The sequence below is a fragment of the Neofelis nebulosa genome, chromosome 2 (genome assembly GCF_028018385.1).
Source record: "Neofelis nebulosa isolate mNeoNeb1 chromosome 2, mNeoNeb1.pri, whole genome shotgun sequence".
Classification (NCBI taxonomy): Eukaryota; Metazoa; Chordata; class Mammalia; order Carnivora; family Felidae; genus Neofelis; species Neofelis nebulosa.
Window position 1 is genome coordinate 171,752,243 of NC_080783.1, and position 19,737 is coordinate 171,771,979.

General features: G+C 36.0%; 1 protein-coding gene across 6 annotated transcripts in view; it reads left to right on the forward strand.

The window, feature by feature from the left end:
* TM2D1 (TM2 domain containing 1) overlaps positions 1-19,737 on the forward strand; it is a 93,933-nt gene that overhangs the window by 28,550 nt on the left and 45,646 nt on the right. For 5 of the 6 annotated variants that reach the window (XR_009258082.1, XM_058717195.1, XM_058717194.1 and 2 more), the window contains 2 exons: positions 4,382-4,455; positions 17,674-17,803. Coding sequence is in view for 5 of the 6 variants with exons in the window: in XM_058717195.1 (XP_058573178.1) it covers positions 4,382-4,455; positions 17,674-17,784 (185 nt within the window). In the remaining variant the exon portion in view is untranslated. Of the gene's footprint in view, positions 1-4,381; positions 4,456-17,673; positions 17,804-19,196; positions 19,736-19,737 lie in introns of those variants that run through there. The other variant, XM_058717193.1, reaches the window with a different exon arrangement.

The window sequence follows — 19,737 nt, forward strand, 5'->3', positions numbered from 1 at the left end:
CTCTCTCTCTTTCTCTGTCAAAAATAAACGTTTAAAAAAATGTAGATTTATGCTGTATACATTTCTCAATTGATAATAATCGTAATGGTAACAGAAGTAATGACTGGGCTAACATTTCAGATGTTTGCCATGTGTCATGTATTAATCTGAGTCTTTACTTTTTCTCATCATCTCTTTTAACCTTCAGTGTCCTTCCTATCTTATTTTCATAAAATATTTTTATATTTGGAAAACTAAAGTTTAAAGTAGCAGTATTAGCAATTTCCTTTAGTAAACGTAACCCTTGTGTTAAATTTACAGAAATAGATGAACCATAGTTAATATTATAGGTTTGGATTTGAAGTGAAACAAGATGTAAATCACTGTAATGATTTTAAACTTTCTTTTTATTTTTAATTTTTTTTAATGTTTATTTCTGAAAGAGAGAGACAGAGCACGAGTGGGGGAGGGGCAGAGAGAGGGAGACACAGAATCTGAAGCAGGCTCCAGGTTCTGAGCTGTCAGCACAGAGCCCGACCCGGGGCTCAAACCCACAAACCACGAGATAATGACCTGAGCTAAAGTTGGATGCTTAACTGACTGAGCCACCCAGGTGCCCTTGTGATGATTTTAAACTTTCAAAAAAAATTTTTTTTAATAGTTAACTTAGTTCCTTAATTTTTTAAGCAGCTTTATTGAGGTATACATGACATACATTAAAATGCACATACCTTGGTTGGCTCAGTCAGTTAAGCGTCTGGTTAAGCATCCAACTCTTGGTTTCGCTCAGGTCGCGATTTCACAGTAGGTAAGAATGAGCCCCATGTTAGGCTCTGCACTGACAGCATGGAGCCTGCTTGGGATTTTCTTTCTCTCTCTCTCTCTCTCTCTCTCTCTCTCTTTGTCTCTCTGTCTCTCTTGCTCTCTGCCCCTCTTCCCACTCTCTCTCTCAAATAAATAAACATTAAAAATGCACATGTCTTAAATGTACAGCTTGATAAGTTAGACATATGTGTACACCTTTGAAACAATCCCCCATAATCAAGATGATGACCATATATGTCACTACCCAGAGCATCCTCATGCCCATTTGTAATCTCTGGTCCCCCTTGTCCTGCTCTTTACCAAGCAAACATTCATCTGCTTTCTGTTGCTGTAGGTTAGTTTGCAGATATTTTAAATACTTAAGTATCATATTGGATCTGTTCTATAGTTTCTTTTTTTTTTTTTTTTTGCATATATCCTTTTATTTTTTTAATTAAAAAAAATTTTTTTTAATTTACATCCAAATTAGTTAGCATAGAGTGCAACAATGATTTCAGGAGTAGATTCCTTAGTGCCCCTCACCCATTTAACCCATCCCCCCCTCATACACCCCCTCCAATAACCCTCTGTTTGTTCTCCATATTTATGAGTCTCTTCTGTTTTGTCCCCCTCCCTGTTTTTATATTATTTTCGTTCCCCTTCCCTTATGTTCATCTGTTTTGTCTCTTAAAGTCCTCATATGTGTGAAGTCATATGATTTTTGTCTTTCTCTGACTAATTTCACTTAGCATAATACCCTCCATTTCCATCCACGTAGTTGCAAATGGTAAGATTTCATTCTTTTTGATTGCTGTGTAATACTCCATTGTATATATATACCACATCTTCTTTATCCATTCATCCATCGATGGACATTTGGGCTCTTTGCATACTTTGGCTTGCACACACAATATCGTGTGGCTTACACACACACATTTCCATACACAATGTTGATAGTGCTGCTATAAACATTGGGATGCATGTGTCTCTTCAAAACAGTACACCTGTATCCCTTGGATAAATGCCTAGGAGTGCAATTGCTGGGTCGTAGGGTAGTTCTATTTTTAGTGTTTTGAGGAACCTCCGTACTGTTTTCTAGAATGGCTGCACCAACTTGCATTGCCATGTTCTATAGTTTCTTTAAATGTGTTACTTTAGAAGTAGGTGACACTCACCAAAGTTTCAAACACATATATCATTCCCTTATCTAATACTTTATCTGAACAGGAACCTCTCATGTTCATTCTTCTGAAGAACCCTTAAGTAAGGATTCAGCAGCAGAATATCAAGATTTTCATGAACTCATTATCGTTCTCTCTTTTGAGTGTTGTCCTATCACTTTGCCAATAAATATATTTTACATCATTGTTTTAAACAGCTGCATAATACTCTCTCCTATTACTAGGTGTACCTTGATTTTCTGAGGCAGTTCCTCCCTGTTAAACATTTAGATTGTTTCTAGTTTTTTGATAGTCATAAAAGAAATATTTATCAGACTTTTACTGTCTGTCAGGTACTGTTCAAGGAATCGATAAGGACTCTGCCTTTAGGAATTTACATGGCAGTGGAAGAAAGAGAATGAATGAAAACCAACAAATGAGGCCGTTACAGATTTTTAATTGGCACCAAGAAGGCAATAAATAAGGGAGATGTGGCAGGAAGCAGCATGCAGCTTTAGACAGGCAGGTTAGGAAGACTGCTCTGAAGAAGTCGCCTGAGAAATGACAAGAGCTACAGAATACTGTTGGAAGAAGTCATGACAAGAGTAAAGGATCTGACATGGTTATGTTTTCTTCATAGAGTAGCAATTAATTAAAGAGAAACTTTTCTCGGACCATTCTTGACATTAATCTTTTTATAAGAAAATTAAAAGAAAGGAACCTCTATGGTATTTCCAAATTTACACTAAAATGCTACATGAAGAGCGACGCATTTCAGAAATATAATGAATGAGTGAATGGATAAAATATACCAAGTCAGTGGATCAAGTTCCCTGGGCAACTATAATAAAACATAACTAATAAATAAAATAATTTAAGGAGTTGTTATATAAGATAATGGCTAAAAAGTTAGAGGTCTTTAGGAAACAGAAAAGCTGAGACCATTTATCCACTCATGTAACAAATATTGAACATCCTCCCTGTGATATGATGTAATGCTGTAGGTACTAAGGACACAAGAGTAAATAAAACAGATAAAAGACCGTCCTTTGATGGGACTTCCATGAGACAAAGACGGAACATAACAACTGTTTTGAAGAAAACTAAAAGCATAATTTTATATAATCTGTATATTTTAGTAGTTTTAAAATTATTTCCAACATGTGTTATCTTAGTACTTAAACATTATTCTGCTGTATGTCCAATTGTCTAATACTAAAAAGGGAGAAATAATCATGTAATGTACCTACATATTTCAGTCTTATTTGTGTATTTCCAAATTGTGTGCAGGAGGTGATCTCATCCACTCTTGTGATTTTAGCTGGCATCTATTTGTAGTTGATAGTTAGAACTACCCTTTCACGAAAAGTCTTGTTTCCTACCATTTTTATATCTCAAATGCAATGTCTGGAAAGCAATTTAAGTTTAAATATAGAAGAGAGATTACTCATCCCACCCCCACCCCCAATCTGCCTCCTCTATTTCATCATCATGTTTTGTGTAATATCGTTGTATATGTCCTAGATTCTATGCTTTGTTATTATCTGTTTTAGTACCTTAGTTCTAAGGTTGGGACTGAAGGCAGAAGTGTATATAGTAAACAGAATTATTGATTTTGAGTATAGAATTAATAATCATGAGATGCTTAGAAAAAAAGTATAGGATAATTATAAGATAATTAAGTATAGGATAAAGATAATTGAGTTGCTAATAAAATTTTGCAATTTAACTGTAAGATTAATGTTTTTTCCTGGTTATTTTTTCTGTGCCTTGATAATCTTTATTTATTTGAACTTTCTATTGTAAATGTGTATTAAAACTTGGATCACCTATGTATTAAGTCTAAATAAATAAATAAGGGTTTTAGGACTAAAAGATGTTCTATAATTCTGGTGTACTGAGATTTAAAGATTTATTCCTTTTCTCTTAAGAAATTTTGTGAGATTACACTGAGGTGGTTTGTTTTTGTTTTTGTTTTTGTTTTGAGCTTATTTATTTATTTTGAGAGGAAGGAAGAGAGAAAAAGTGCGAGTGAGGTAGGGGCAGAGAGAGAGGGAGAGAGAGAGAATCCCAAGTAGGCCCTGCACTGTCAGTGCAGAGCCTGATGCAGGACTCGAACTCACAAACCATGAGACCATGACCTGAGCCAAAGTCGCTTAACCAACTGAGCCACCCAGGCAGGCATCCATACACTGAGTTCTTATTTCACTTTATAATACTTATTTAGGTGAACTAATCATTTTTTGTGTCTTTTTTATATAGAGAGTCCTTTAAACCTTTCTCATATTTTCAGGTGAAGATTTGATTTTTTAAAGTGTTAATTTTATATTCTTGATATAAAGAGTTTGTGGTACAGTATACCTAATGGTTTGTTGGAAAACAAAAATTAATAGTTATAAGACTTTCCGAGTTTTAAATGAATTTATCTTCTTTTCTAGGTTTGTTAAAGTTTTGCACTGTCGGATTTTGTGGAATTGGGAGCCTAATTGATTTCATTCTTATTTCAATGCAGGTAAGTTAGTTTCAATCTAGAAGATGAACTACTTTTACATTCAAACTGTGATCTGTGATCTTTTCCTGGTATATTTTAGATATATTAGAAAGCACACTTTATCTCTTAACTCAGGCAAAAACACCCTGTGGGCAAAGTATCCCCTGATGAGAACTGAAACTTCCCCCTCGAGCAGTAAGAACTGCCCTGAACCAGCAAGACCCCACAGGATTGATCCCTAGACAGTGATCAACCTTACCTTTGCTGCCCCACCTTCATGTAACCACCCACCTTTGACCCACATTTTTGTGATAGAAATCTACAAATATTTCCAGCATTTTGAGAACCTAGTCCATCGTCTTACCAATGTTAGCCTCACTGAAATAAATTCCTTTCTTGTTTCAAAAAAAACAAAAAACAAAAACTAAGAATAAATATATTAGAAAGCAGTTAGGAATACTTTTTCAGTTTTTCTTTAGATACTAGATCTCAGGGATCATAGCTATGTTTCCAAGTAGCATTTCCCAACCTGTGTTCTACCAGTTCGTAGTTCTAAAAGACGTAAGAACTTCATAAAGAAAGGATTCAGTGCTCAAATATGATTTGTAAATGTGAATTCAACTGAGATTTCTTTACCGGATAACTTCTAAGAGTCTTTATAATTTGTATTATGAATCTCTAATAGGGATTAAGATTATTTCTTGGATTTATTATTTATTTTCCTGGATGGTCACAGCCACATTGTCAATTATTATAATAGAATATTGATGGGGATCTGATATTTGCATATGAACATATATAGGCAGAAACAATGTTTGTGGTTTGTTTTTTTTTTAATGGACAGGCACTGTATATTAGTATTCTCTTGGTTGTAAATTACAGAAATTGAAATCCAGCTAGCTTAAGCCAGAAAGAAAAAAGCAATGTCCAGGAGGTCTGTAGAAAATCTAGGAATGAAAAGAAAGAAAGAAAGAAAGAAAGAAAGAAAGAAAGAAAGAAAGAAAGAAAGAAAGAAAGAAAGAAAGAAAGAAAGAAAGAAAGAAAGAAAGAAAGAAAAAGAAAGAAAAAAGAAAATCTAGGAATGGGTTGGTCTTGGGCAAGACTAAATCCATAGGATCAAATGATGTATTTGGGGACTCCCCTGACACTCATCTCTGCTTCTCTGTGTTAACCTCATTTTCTCCTGCTGCACTGGTGTGGAGGCAGGCAAGTTTGTGAAATGCTATCCTGTAGCATTTAAAAGGGCCACCAGATGTTTTACATTAAATTACCCTGAACTGGTGGTGGTTATCTCATGAGGATTCTTAAATTAGAGGAGATAAATTTATCACAACAAATGTCACAAAACAGCATTTCAGTACGCATTTATGGAGCACCTAATGTCTTCAGCAAGTGTGTCATTATGTATGTAGAGCATCATCAGTTTTGGTCTTCTTTCTCATACAATATTTCCACTCCTCAATTCTGTCTGCTTCATGTTAATCCTTATGTTTTAAAAGAAAGTCAAAATCCAGGAGATTTTGGTAGCATACTGTGAGGAGGGTACCATACTGTGAGGAGGAGGCAGCATATGGACCAATAAGATACCAGAATTAAACAAGGAAAATATTTGGTTTCAAAGTTGGAATTTTCCTGTCTTTATTCATAAACATATGCCTAACCAAATATCCTGCCTTCTCTGACTGTGGGACAGGCAAGCAGGCATGAAGAGGCTAAGGTACTTGTGCACATATGCTTGGAAATGGATTTCTCACTTCAAATGAGGATCCAAGGAACTTAATGTATTATTGGGATTCTTTAAGATATCCATAATTCAATGTCTTTGAAACCCATTAGGTAATATTTTCACACTAGGTTCTTTCTTTGGTGACGTCATTGCTTTATAGCTTTATTTATATCAGATTATGGAGTTTTTTGATTCAGCTACTGCTTTCTGGTACATGAATGCCTGAACTTTTGAGAACAAATAATTTGTTTCTTAAAGATCTTGAATTAAAACTATCGCATTAAGAAATATTGAGGCAGAATTAGAGTGTTTGAATTTCTGCAGTAAATTTCTCTAAGTAAGGCATGTTAATAGGTATTGCCACTTTAGTTTTAGACCGCTTTCAGATTGGAGAAAATATAAGTTTTCAAATGTAGCCAAAATAGGAGATATAGCCTTATTCTACATGATATTTAATATACTTAACATGTGATGTTGACTGCTTTAGTTTTTAAGGATTATTTTTTCAGCAAATCAAATGTTTTTAGTATAAATATTATAAACTATGTTAATGTTTTTGTCCCAAATATATTTTTTCCAATTTCTCATAGACCTTTTACATTTGTCCATCATCTTTTTGTTTATTCTCTTTTCTCATTCTCTCCATTCTGGTTTTTTTTTTTTTTTCTTTTTGCCATTAAATATTGTTCCCCAGTGAATAGCAATGTTTTTCTATTGGGCTGTGATCCCAGAAACATATTGTGCATGAACTCAAGACCTATAAAAACATACGTGCTTCACAGTGTTTATAACAAAAATCTAGGAAAATCCTCTTTAAAAATATAGGTCTAGTTATTTCAACTTTGAACCAAAATAATATAAAGTATAATGTATATATTGCTAAAGTAAGCTTTACATGTCACTGTATTTACTGAAAATACTTTAATGAGTTTATGTAATAAACTTTTGAAGTTTCTTCTTTTTCTGTTCTTAAAAAGTATGGAAATGGCAGTGTGAATTAATAGTATGAAACAATACATAGAATTAATTCAGCTTTTTTGTGCATTCAACAAAAATCTAAATCAGTGATATGTGTGTAGCATACAGTCTTTCAGTTATAAGTAGCTGTTGTATATAATTACAATATATATATAGTTATTGATAAGGCAGTTCTGAGGATTTTAAAATAAACATTCTTTTGTGCTTATACATTTTTATATGTATGTCATGATGGATAGATTAGGCATTTAATTTTTTTATCAGAATAAGTATGAGAATATTTTGATTTCATTTAAACTTCTTTCCTTACTTACACAATTTGGACATTTTTAACAATACCAAAACCACTGATGTGGACTGTGCCAAACAAAAAGAAAAGAATGTTTCCTCTCTTAAGTGGAGACAAGATGGCCACAAATCAGAAAGATGGGGATGGGTAGAGGGAAAATGGAAATATGAGTTGGAATGTAGAAAGTTGTTGGAAGAAAGTACATCAGCGGTGCTTTGTGACAAGTTAAAAAATTCTATGCATCATGGAAGAAATTACTTTCATTTTTATTCCTATTAGCATTACAGAGTATATCTCCTTAAGGGACTAATAAACTATGTAAATAGTAGAAATTCACAAAAGCAGCATAATTTCAAGACATTAATTAATTTTAAAAATTTATAAAATATCTTGTTAGTTTGGCATTTAATATAGATAATTTTTTTAGCACTGCATTATATATTGTTTATGTATTATTTTTTTTTAACTTTCAAACACGAGGTTTGACTTTTCACTCATAAATTATTTTAGAAAAAAAGAAAAGTTTTTGGGGCACCTGGCTGGCTTAGTCTGTTAAGTGTCTGACTTCAGCCCAGGTCATGATCTTGCAGTTCATGAGTTCAAGCCCTGCGTCTGGCTCTGCACTGACAGTGTGGAACCTGCTTCAGATTCTCTCTCTCTCTCTCTCTCTCTCTCTCTGCCCTTCCCCCTACCACCCCCAAAATAAACAAACATTTAAAAAAGAAAAAAAAGTTTTTAAAATTCCCTATAGCACTGGTAGTTTGCTAAACCAAGAGTATGCCATCAGAAGTTTTGGCTGATTTGAACTGAATGCAGTACACCCTGTGAAAAGTGTGGCTGTGTACGAATTATGGGGAAAGTGAAAAGCTAAAAAAGATAGTTTTTAAAAGTGCTTTTTTTTTTCTTTAGGCCTTTAAAGCTCTAAATTTCCTGGTGTCACTTGAGAGGTAATAAAATAAAATTGGATACAATAAACTATAAATAGTAGGTTTTATGCCATCAGGGAAAACGGGTTTAGTGAGTACCAGTTAGGTATAATAAGTTGAGGTCCTGCGCTAGAGAAACTTATACTCTATCCCCAAAGTGGTCTGATAATAAGATCCCACTTATCAGAAATAAAATGTTTCCTTGAGAACTGCAGGCTTAAAATAAAAATGAGTTATCTTGATTTTATCTTGTTTAAATTCTTTGAATTTTACTAAAAATTTTAAAAACCTATACTTTTCAGTGTAGAACATAAGCAAGGCTTAAGTTGTAGGTTCACTTCTGTGTAAGCCAGTTTGTTTTGTCCAATGCCTAGCCTACATCCTTGCCCTGGGACACACATACTATTGATCAAAAAAAAGGACTAACCATGTAATCACCCTAAATCTGTTACCAGTGCTGGAAAAGTGGATCAAAGTCCTTGATAGTTCACTAGATGTTGGACAGCAATATATAAAAAGCAGTAGACGTTTTATAGATCTCAGTTCTTTCAAATAGCTCTCTGTATTGTTTATTTAACCCTGGTGTGATTTATTGGGGAAATAAACTAGAAAACTGAGGAGACTAATAATTTGTGTAGCCTCTGCTCTGTCATGTGACCTTAACTAGGTAGATTTCACTTAGTTCATTTATCAGGTGGGCAGATTTTTATTTAGTGAATTAAAGGAATGTTCAAAAAGTAAAGAGTATCTTAAACTGGTTTTGAGAATCATCCCAAAGCTGTGTTTTCCTCAAGAGATATATAATATATGAATTTTACTCATTTCTTGAGGAATAATATTGATATTGGTTATTAAGCATTTATACTAACAAGTCTTTAAATCAGATGAAGTCAAGGGGTCTGAATGTATAACTTCTGGCACTATGTAGGAATTTTGGTGCTTAATTTATTATTTAAATGTTTATTTTGGGGGCACCTGGGTGGCTCAGTTGGTTAGGCGACCGACTTCAGCTCAGATCATGATCTCATAGTTTGTGAGTTCGAGCCCTACGTCGGGCTCTGTGCTAACAGCTCAGAGCCTGGAGCCTGCTTCAGATTCTGTGTCTCCCCCTCTCTCTACTCCTCCCCTGCTCACGCTCTGTGTCTTTCTGTCTCTCAATAATAAATAAATGTTTAAAAAAATTTAAATGTTTATTTTTTATTTTTGAGAGAGAGCATGCATGAGCAGAAATGGGGCAGAGAGAGGGGAACCGAGGATCCCAAGTGGGCTCTGTGCTGACAGCAGAGAGCCCAGCCCAATGTAGGGTTGAAACCCATGAACCTTGAGAACATGACCTCAGCCGAAGTCAGAAGCATAACTGACTGAGCCACCCAGGTGCCCTGGTGCTTAAATGTGACTAATCAGAGTTTTAATAGCCTCATATTAAAATTAACCACACGCAGAAGTCAGCTATGGACACAGAAATGTAATTTGACTTTTAAAAGAATATACATGTATTTTTTGGGGGAGAACTAGGATGGATACATATTGCATCATGATCCTGTAATTGCAGACAGTGGGGTCATTTTACTTTTCACCAGGTTAGTAGGTCTTTAGGAGATGATTTGATCTTGCCAGTATTGAACTTGCATTCTTAATATGGAGAAACTCCTAAGTGCATTATATAGAAAAATGGTGCATTGATAGAGTTGTATAAAGTGTTCTTAGTGTTTTCCTTTCCCTTTTTAGTTTCTGCATAACGTTTAAATTTGTAAAATAATTTGAGTTACCTAAGCCAGTATGACTTTGTTGACAATGCAAAGCCATTATATGCAAGGGCATAGATTGCTATTGCTGAAATTCAGATATTGGAGTACTTACAGGTAACCACATTTTTTTCTTGAATTAATTTGTTTTTATTCGAATGTTACTTAAATATAGTCAAACAAAATACATTTTCCACTAACAAAATCAAAAGTTTACAAACAAAACTATAACATTAATAAAGTTCAAATGAAGTAAGCTCTTTTTTGATCTGGTAAAAAATAAATCCATATATAATATAAAATTTGCCATTTTAACCTTTTTTAACTTACACAGTTTGGTGGCATTAACTACATTCAGAATGTTGTACAACTGTCACCACAGTCTATTTCCAAAATTTTTCACCACCTGAAATGGAAACTCTGTACCCATTAAGGAATAACTCCCCATTTCCCACTCTCCCAACCCCTGGTAACCTCCAATCTACTTTCTGCCTGTATGAATTTGCCTATTCTAGATATTGCATATAAGTAGAATCATATTTTTGTCCTTTTATGTCTGACTTAGTTTACTTTAAATAATGTTCTCAAGGTTCATTGGTAATATGGCATGTATTAGAACTTCATTCCCTGTTATAGCTAAAGAACATTCCATTGTATGTATATACTACATTTTGTTTATCCATTCATCTGTTGATGGATACTTGGGTTGTTTCCACGTTTGGGCTATTGTGAATAATTTTTGCTATGAATATTTGTTTGCAAGTATCTATTTAAGCCCCTGTGCAGTTCTTTTGGATGTATACCTAGGAGAAGAGGAACTTTTACATTAAAGCTAATTGAGGAGATGGGGCGCCTGGGTGGCTCAGTCGGTTGAGCACCAGACTTCGGCTCAGGTCATGATCTCACGGTTTGTGGGTTCGAGCCCCACATCAGGCTTTGTGCTGACAGCTCAGAGCCTGGATCCTGCTTCGGATTCTATGTCTCCCTCTCTCTGCCCCTTCTCGGCTCACACACACACACACACACACACACACTCTCTCTCTCTCTCTCTTTCTCTCTCAAAAATAAATAAATGTTTTTTTAAAAAAAAAGCTAGGGGCGCCTGGGTGGCGCAGTCGGTTAAGCGTCCGACTTCAGCCAGGTCACAATCTCGCGGTCCGTGAGTTCGAGCCCCGCGTCAGGCTCTGGGCCGATGGCTCGGAGCCTGGAGCCTGCTTCCGATTCTGTGTCTCCCTCTCTCTCTGCCCCTCCCCCGTTCATGCTCTGTCTCTCTCTGTCCCAAAAATAAATAAAAAAAAAAAAAAAAACGTTGGAAAAAAAAAAAATTAAAAAATAAAAAAAAAGCTAATTGAGGAGAATATCTTCATGACCTTAGATTGGTTAAATTTTTTTAAACAAGATCCTCAAAACAAATCATAAGGGAAAAAATTATTGAATATGATTACCTTAAAATTAAGACATTCTGTTTTAAAAAGAATGTCATGGACATAGACCAAGTTAACACTTAATAGACTAAATAAAAGGATACTAGCAATAGGAATTGATATGTGGAATATACAAATAATTTCTGCAAGTTAACAAGATAGAGATCCTAATAGTTAAATGAGTACAGTAAACTAATAGGTGATTCACAGAATCACCTGAATAACTAATATGTAAAAAAATACTTCTGGGCAATTACTCTGAAAAATTTGTATTGCTTCCACAAGGGGACATGAGCAGAGATGTCTGTTGTAGCCTGTTTGTGGGAGCAGGAAGTTGGAATGAACCTAGATGTGAACACTGATAAGAGAATGGATTCATTCTCTAATGCTAGGCAGCAATTATAAGCACTTACCTAGATGTGCGTATGCCATATGGAAATGTCTTAAAATTATAGCATACTATGAAAACAGTTTAAAACTGAACAAGATCCGCAACAATATTATTTGAATAAATTAAAAAAGCGTATTCAAAGAACATGTTTTTTTTTTTTTTAAATAAACATGTATCCAGCTCATATACCAAATTAAGTGTATGTTCATTTTTTGTGTTGTTAGGTGTATGAGCAGGAATTAGAATTAGAATGGAGATTAGAAGATAAAGAACAAAAAAAGACAGGGAATTTGGTGACCACTTAACGTTCTTAACTTTAATATGTATTTCTAGGTTTCCTGATTTATTTTTTTGCTATAGACTTTGCATCTATAGAAAAGCCTATCCTTTTAAGTAAACAATTCAAGATTTTTTTGCACTTAAGCTGCAAATAAAATCTCATGGTGAAGACAATCAGAAACAAATTAAAGAAGAAATTAAATTCCACTCAATTCCTTCAAACCTCCACCATTTTCACAGAAGTAGGGTGTGGTAGGACAAAAGATACCCATGTTAAGTCCCTGGAACCTGGGAGGATTACCTTATTTGGGAACAGAGTCTTTGCAGATGTGATTAAGTTAAGGATCTTGATATGAAGAGATCATCCTGTATTATCTAGGTAGGCCTAAAATCCAATGACAAGTGTCCTTATAGGAGACAGAAGGGGAAAAGACAGACACAGAAAAGAAGGCATTGTAAAGACACAGGCAGAGATTGGAGTGATATGGCCAAAAGCCACAGAATGCCTAGCAATGCTGATTGCTCTCAAAAGCTAGAAGAGGCTTGGATTCTCCCCTTAGAGTCTCTGTAGGGCGTGGGGCTTTTGGAGATACCTTGATTTTAGATTTCTGGCCTTAGATCTGTGGGAGAGTGAATTTCTATTGTTTTAATCCACTAAAGATTGTGGTAACTTGTTATAGTAGCCCCAGGAATCTAATATAGAGGTATTTGACGTGGCTTTCTTGTGGTTTTAAGGCTTCTCACGCAAGAGGCGTTGATGCCCATTGTACAAAACAGCTTCCCACAGTGTAGTGGACCTCCTGTTTCCCTTCTTAGAAGATGAAGATTTGTAGCAACCTCCATTAATTGGACCCATAGATTTCAGAAATCTGCCCCAGCTTATCAAATGGAAATACATCATGGTATAGAATTTGGCCTCAGGCTATTTTTTTTTATATTTTTTTTAATGTTTACTTATTTTTTGAGAGAGAGCACCAGCAGGGGAGAGGCAGAGAGAGAGGGAGACACAGAATCCAAAGCAGGCCCGTCATGGGGCTCAAACTCATGAACGGCAAGATCATGACCTGAACCGAAGTCAGACACTCAACTGACTGAGCCACCCAGGTGCCCTGGTTTCAGGCTATTTCTTAGCAGAGAAACAGACTTATAATTATAATTTTAGGTTTTATACTGTGTTGTCAATGAACAAATGGACATAGGCCTATTTAACTGAGTAAAAAAGTTCCCAGTATGGGATATTTTTAGACTTGTGATTTTATAATTAACAACTCAGTAATATACTCATTATAAAGGAATTTATAATTGGCACATATATTGTACATAAGTGTATATAAGATGCTTAAAAACAGATTTAATTTTTGATTTTGATGAGGGAATATGGATTTGAATAATTAAAAATTTTACAGCAGATAGTTTTCTTAAAAATTAAATCAGATGAACAATTTCTTCTTTGATGGGATAGTTCATAGAAGAGTATATTAACAACACCTTATACATGTGTTTATATTTAAATTGCAAGGTCATACAAGATGTAGAAATTGTAAAGTACCGTATAGATCAACTTATTCTGTTCCTTTTCATATGGATATGAAAAACTGAGATCCAGAGAAGATTCATCCTACAGCTAGTTATTGACTGCTTTCTCTTTACATTTTCCTTTCATCTAGTGCTTTCCCATAGTGACTTAATTTGGTTGTCTTTGGGGCAGCTCTTCCAATTGTTTTAGCAGAGAAAGTGCTGTGCTTTGGTGATCTGGTGGTAGCATGTAGGAGGCACTGAAAACAAGTGTTTTTGACTATAAGTAACAGAACCTCAATTTAAATTTGCTTCAGTACTATAGTTTACTATATGATATACCAAGAATCTAGAGATAAGGTAGTTTTAAGATTTATTAATTTTTTAAAAAGATTTATTTTTGAGAGAGAGAGGAGGAGGAGAGAGGATCTGAAGTGGGCTCTGTGCTGACAACAGAGAGCCTGATGCGGGGCTCGAACTCATGAACCCTGAGATCACGACCTCAGCCAAAGTCAGACATTCAACTGGCTGAGCCATCCAGGCGCCCGAAGATTTAGAGTTAAAGGATGTAATAAAAGACTGTCCCCTTTCTCTTTCCTTTCTTCCCTCCTATTTCTCCCTCTCTCCTTCCTTCTTTTTTTTTTTTTTTTTTCCATGTTCAGGTCCTTTGGCTAGCATCACTTTGTTGTACAGTGACTTTCAGAGATAGACAAAAAATTGTTTCCTCTCACACATATCTTCTTAAGGGTGGCTATGCCAACAATGAACTTGCGTCATAGGTGGTTGGCTAGAATTAGATTCCACGCCCAGGCTGAACCAGTCTCTGGAAGGAGGACCGGAATTACCTCGATAGAACTAGATGTGGAGGAGCTGAATTAACATAGTTTGAGTGGAGACAAAAGCTGTGATAAGATGACTAAGTTAGTTGCAAAGTTGGATCATGTATTAGAAGGTAATAAATGGTATCTTTGGGGGCTATCTTCTCTATAGAACAGAGGAAACACAACTGAAAACATTATTATTTGTCTACATGTTAACTGCTAACTTTACAAGATTGTAAAACATCTGGGTCCTAAGAGAAGTAAGGGAGCCTCAGGTAGGCTTATTAGATGCATGTTATCAATAGGTCACTTAATCATATATTTTCCTTATTTCCAGCTTTGAATATTTTTTTTCAACAGGGATAAATGTTGTTAGGGGAGATGGCAAAGGAAGAAAAAGAATGGGATAAAAGGCCTAGTTCCAATCTATGCACATATTCCAAATCAGGTAGTTTTTGGCCTTGTGGTTTATTTCTACAGGCTGGGCTTTCCTTTTTCTTTGTTCCCCTCACACAGTCTCAAACCATGTTGTAACTCCTAGTCACCATTCTCTTTCTTAGTTTAATGCTCAAAGTAGTTTCCTCTGGGACCTGGGCCACTGAAAAGGCTTAATTAAACTCTTAAATAACATTCATAAATGTCAAGCCAAATGAATTTCATCTTTGGAAAATAAGTCAAAATGCATGACAGCACCTAGCATGGTATTTAGTACATAAGTTCTTTATAAATGTTATAGGAGTATTAACATTTATAGTTCACTAGTATAAGCTCTTTGTTGGCAGAGATTCTATCTTATTCACGGTTGTGTGTAGAATGCCTACCACAGTGCCTGGGTGTTGTAGCAATTCAGTACTTGTCGAATAGTTTTAAAAGCCAAACTTACTGTAAAAACGAAGCATGCTCTCCAGCAGTGTTCTTCAAATTCTGGTTGTATAACCCCTGAAATATATATATATATATATATATTTTTTTCTTTAATCCCTACCCTCCACACATTTTTAAGTTGACATTTAAGTTTTACATCATAAGTTTAAATAGTTGCAAAGGATGTAATTTCTGGTTTCCAAATATTGACATATTTAAGTAAAACTGTTACATCAATTTTAAAATATATCCAACAGAATATAAATACCATAGAATTTTAAATATCATTCATTTAAAAAAAGACACGAACGAACCCTTCGCTAACCATTATAATTTTTAGTTTCTTTATCTCCCAGAATTTTTTAAATTTTTATTTAAACAAATTTTTAAAATATTTATTTGTTGTTGAGAGAGAGAGATAGAGCGTAAGTTGGGGAGGGGCAGAGAGAATGAGTCACAGAATCTGAAGCAGGCTTTAGGCTCTGAGCTGTCAGCACAGAGCCCAACACAGGGCTTGAACTCCCAAACCACGAGATCCTGACCTGGGCTGAAGTCAGATGCTTCACCAACTGAGCCACCCAGGTGCCCCTCTCCTTGAATTAAAAAAAAAAATGTTTATTTTTTGAGAGAGAGTGTGTGTGCCTGCTCGCATGATTGGGGGAAGGGCAGAGAGAGGGAGACAGAGGATCTGAAGTGGGGTCTGCTCTGACATCAGAGAGCCCCACGCGAGACTTAAACTCATGAACCGTGAGATCACTACCTAGGCCAACATTGGACGCTTAACCAATTGAACCATCCAGGCACCCCTCTCCTTGAGTTTTAACTTCTGGTTCCATTCTCCCAGAGAATTTTATCCTAATGTAATATATTTTTATGTTTGAAAAATCTTCTGATCATTTTCATGATCATGATTTTCATTATTCATTAAAATTAAAAGATTTAAAAATTTTCTGTAATTACTGGATTGTTGTCATTATAATTGTTGATATACTATCAAAACAGCATAAACATATTCTAAATCTAAACAAATTATTATTTTAAGAGAAAGAGTGTGCATACATGCTTGCAAGTGGGGCAGAGGGCAGAGGGAGAGAGAGAATCTCAAGTAGTCTCCATACTCAGTGTGGAGCCCCACACAGGCCTCAATCCCATGGCTCTGGGATCATGACCGGAGCTGAAATCAAGAGTCGGACGCTCAACAGACTGAGCCAACAAGGCACCCCTTAGCAAATTATAAGCGAAAAAAGTAAAATGTTATTGGGAATACATCTTTTGAACAAGATGAGGCAGAGCATATGTTTGGACTCTTGATTTTTTGTTTTTGACTCTTGATTAAAGGTTTCCTGAAGTCCATTATTGTGCGTGATCTCTTTGTTTGGTACATCAGAGGCAATGTACCATCATAAGATTCAGGTGTGCTCTGGTAGCAGGTGTGGTTTAATGTTTTCACGTTAGAGAGAGGACCTCGGGGAGAGAGGAGGGAGTGGGGAGCCAGCACGACATCTCCACCATAGCTTGGTATCAGTTGGGTCACTTTTACAAAGAGTATGGGAATTAAGGATCTCAAAATTGATTCCCTTAAAACCATCTGGGTAACTACCTTGGTAAGTCTTTGTGTATTCCTAAGGCCACTGTTCGCAGATTGCCACCTTGAAGGATAATTTGTAGAGATCCTGTCAACTGGGTTGTCAGAAATGTGATTAAGTGGACAAGATGACTGTAATGAGCATGTGTTTTTTTCTATCTCTTCCATTCCATGTGGTTTCTGGAAGGATTGTCAGTCACACTCCCTCACCTCTTACAGGGAGCCTGGCCTAGACAATCATATTAATCCTATTCCCTTGACTATAGTAATTTGTCCAGCAATAGGCATAAAAAACAAACAGATCAAAGTCCTTCCCTGGAATTGGTATATAAACTCTGAAGATTTTACTTTCTTTCTATTGGGAGCTGCTGAGCTTCGAAGATGTAAATCTGGAGCTTCTGGCAACCAAGCGGGAATGCCTCTGCAGAATGAAGGCAAGGGTTGCAAAACGGCAGGAAGGTCAAACCAAGGGCCTCTGGGGGCCCCAAATTTTAGTCCTTGAGGCCTTGTGATCCTGTGAACTTCTCCAGTATCCTTTCCAGCTGCATGAGCCACTGAGTTGCTGTATTTGCTTAAGTTAGTTTAAGCGTATTTTGGTGCTACTGAAATAATTTAGTAACAACCAAGAAAAGTAAACACAAATTATTGTGAACCTATCTTTCGTAAAGTGGTAATTTTGAAAATTTTCTCTTCTAGATTGTTGGACCTTCAGATGGAAGTAGTTACATTATAGATTATTATGGAACCAGACTTACAAGACTGAGTATTACGAACGAGACGTTTAGAAAAACACAGCTATATCCATAAGTATTTTTTAAAAGAAACAGTAAGTAATATGCATATATAATCTTTATTATAGTATATCACCTGTATAAAATTATGAAAATTTGCGAACCGTAGGAAATTTAAGGAGACCATCTAATGTTATAAACCTCTCATTTTGCTTATGTGGAAACACAGGTCTCCATTTGCCTGAAACATCTCTAGTCTTTTGTAAAGCCTTTTTATGTACACTCATTGTTCCTGCAGTTCCTGATTCAGTCCCTCTTGCTTTGCAGACATTATGGCTAGAAGACAGAGTTCACAACAAAAAGATAACATCAAAGCAAAAAGATATTTCATAGTATTATAGGATGGTTCTGGAGAAAGCATGTGTTGTAGACATTTCAGTACAGCATGTCTTTGCTTCTGTCCTGCTTTCCTGGGGTCACTATGATCTTTAAACCTCTTTCTTCTTCCCTAAACCTGAAGGTTAATTGAGACTCAACCCTGAATAAGTACTTATTCTAACCTAAAGTTTGGCCCTGCCCATGAGAATTATTAATTGGCCTTAGCTTTAACGAGGTAATACACCGTGGCCCCTGGGTGACTCAGTCGGTTAAGCATCCAACTTTGGCCCTGGTCATGATCTCACGGCTCGTGAGTTTGAGCCCCATGTTGGGCTCTGTGCTGACAACTCACAGCCTAGACCCTGCTTCGGATTCTGTGTCTCCCTCTCTTTGCCCCTCCCCGCTGCTCACACTCTCTGTCTCCTTCAAAAATAAATAAACATTTTAAAAAATTAAAAAAAAAATAGGTAATATACCTGGATAAGTCAGAGATATCATCAGTCTTCCTGGCTCAATTCTCTGATTCTCTAGAACTCTGCTACTCCAAGGTTTTTATTTCCAGGACTGTACCTTAGTCTATTCTAATAAATAATCTTCCAAGAATGTCAGGCTGTTCTCAGGGTTTTGGTAGAAAAATGATTCTCTAGCACTATCTCCTCTGCAGTGGTGAAGTTCTGTATAACATGTAGGGTGCAGGGTACTTGTTAGGTGACAGTTCACATTGAACCACCTAGCAGCTTTCAGAGAGAGAAACACAGGCCAGGTGTTCTGGCCACAGCCATAGCCCTAGGGTTTTCAGTTGATTCTATCTCAGAGAGTGCTTCTAGAGGCCAGGAAAGGAACAGACATTTATTTTCTATGCTGCAGTGTATAAATAGGATATGTAGTATAATTTTTGCCACTAAGGTAGATTTTTTTTTCTCTTCTCACAGTAATATTATGAGATATGCTTTATAGTTAGTGTCATGAGGGTTGAACAGTGCCAGACCCTGTTAGGATGTGAGGAATTTGTTCAACCGTCCAAAAAGTTTTTCAAATCTTTTCCTATAAAGAGTCTTTGGGTTCAATATTGAAATGAAGCTCAGAGATCCATCTGTCTCTTCTTGCCAGGGAATAAGTTGAGCCCTGGGGACGTCGAGACTAAGATACAACTAATCAGTACAGAACTGCCTCTCGAATCAGTTCTTCTGTGCCTTCCACTGGTTGCTGTGCACTGCCCACCCCACCTCAGCCCCACCAACTCTGTCATTTTGCAATATGCATCTTCATTTTGGAAATCGTTATTCCTGCTCTATGGGAAGGGTTGTGTGGTTTCACATAGCCCTATTTTCATCCTGTAAATTGTTGTGTCTCTTTCAAAGTATACAGATTGTTTTCAACATGGTGAAATTAAGCAACTGCAATTTAGAAAGCAGTTTCATTCTCTGTGGCCTATTAGATCAACTTTTAATTGGGATTCCAGACTCCGATTTGATATTTAAAACTTGAAGGGCTCATTGAGAAGGCAGATCTCTGCACTGCCATTCACATGATCTCCTACAGTAAATATGGCAATGTTCCAAGAGAAAGAAAAAAATGTCCTGAGTAAATGAAACGTTAAAATGTGCATCTACGGTAACCTCACTGGACTCTTAAAATACTGTGTTTTAAT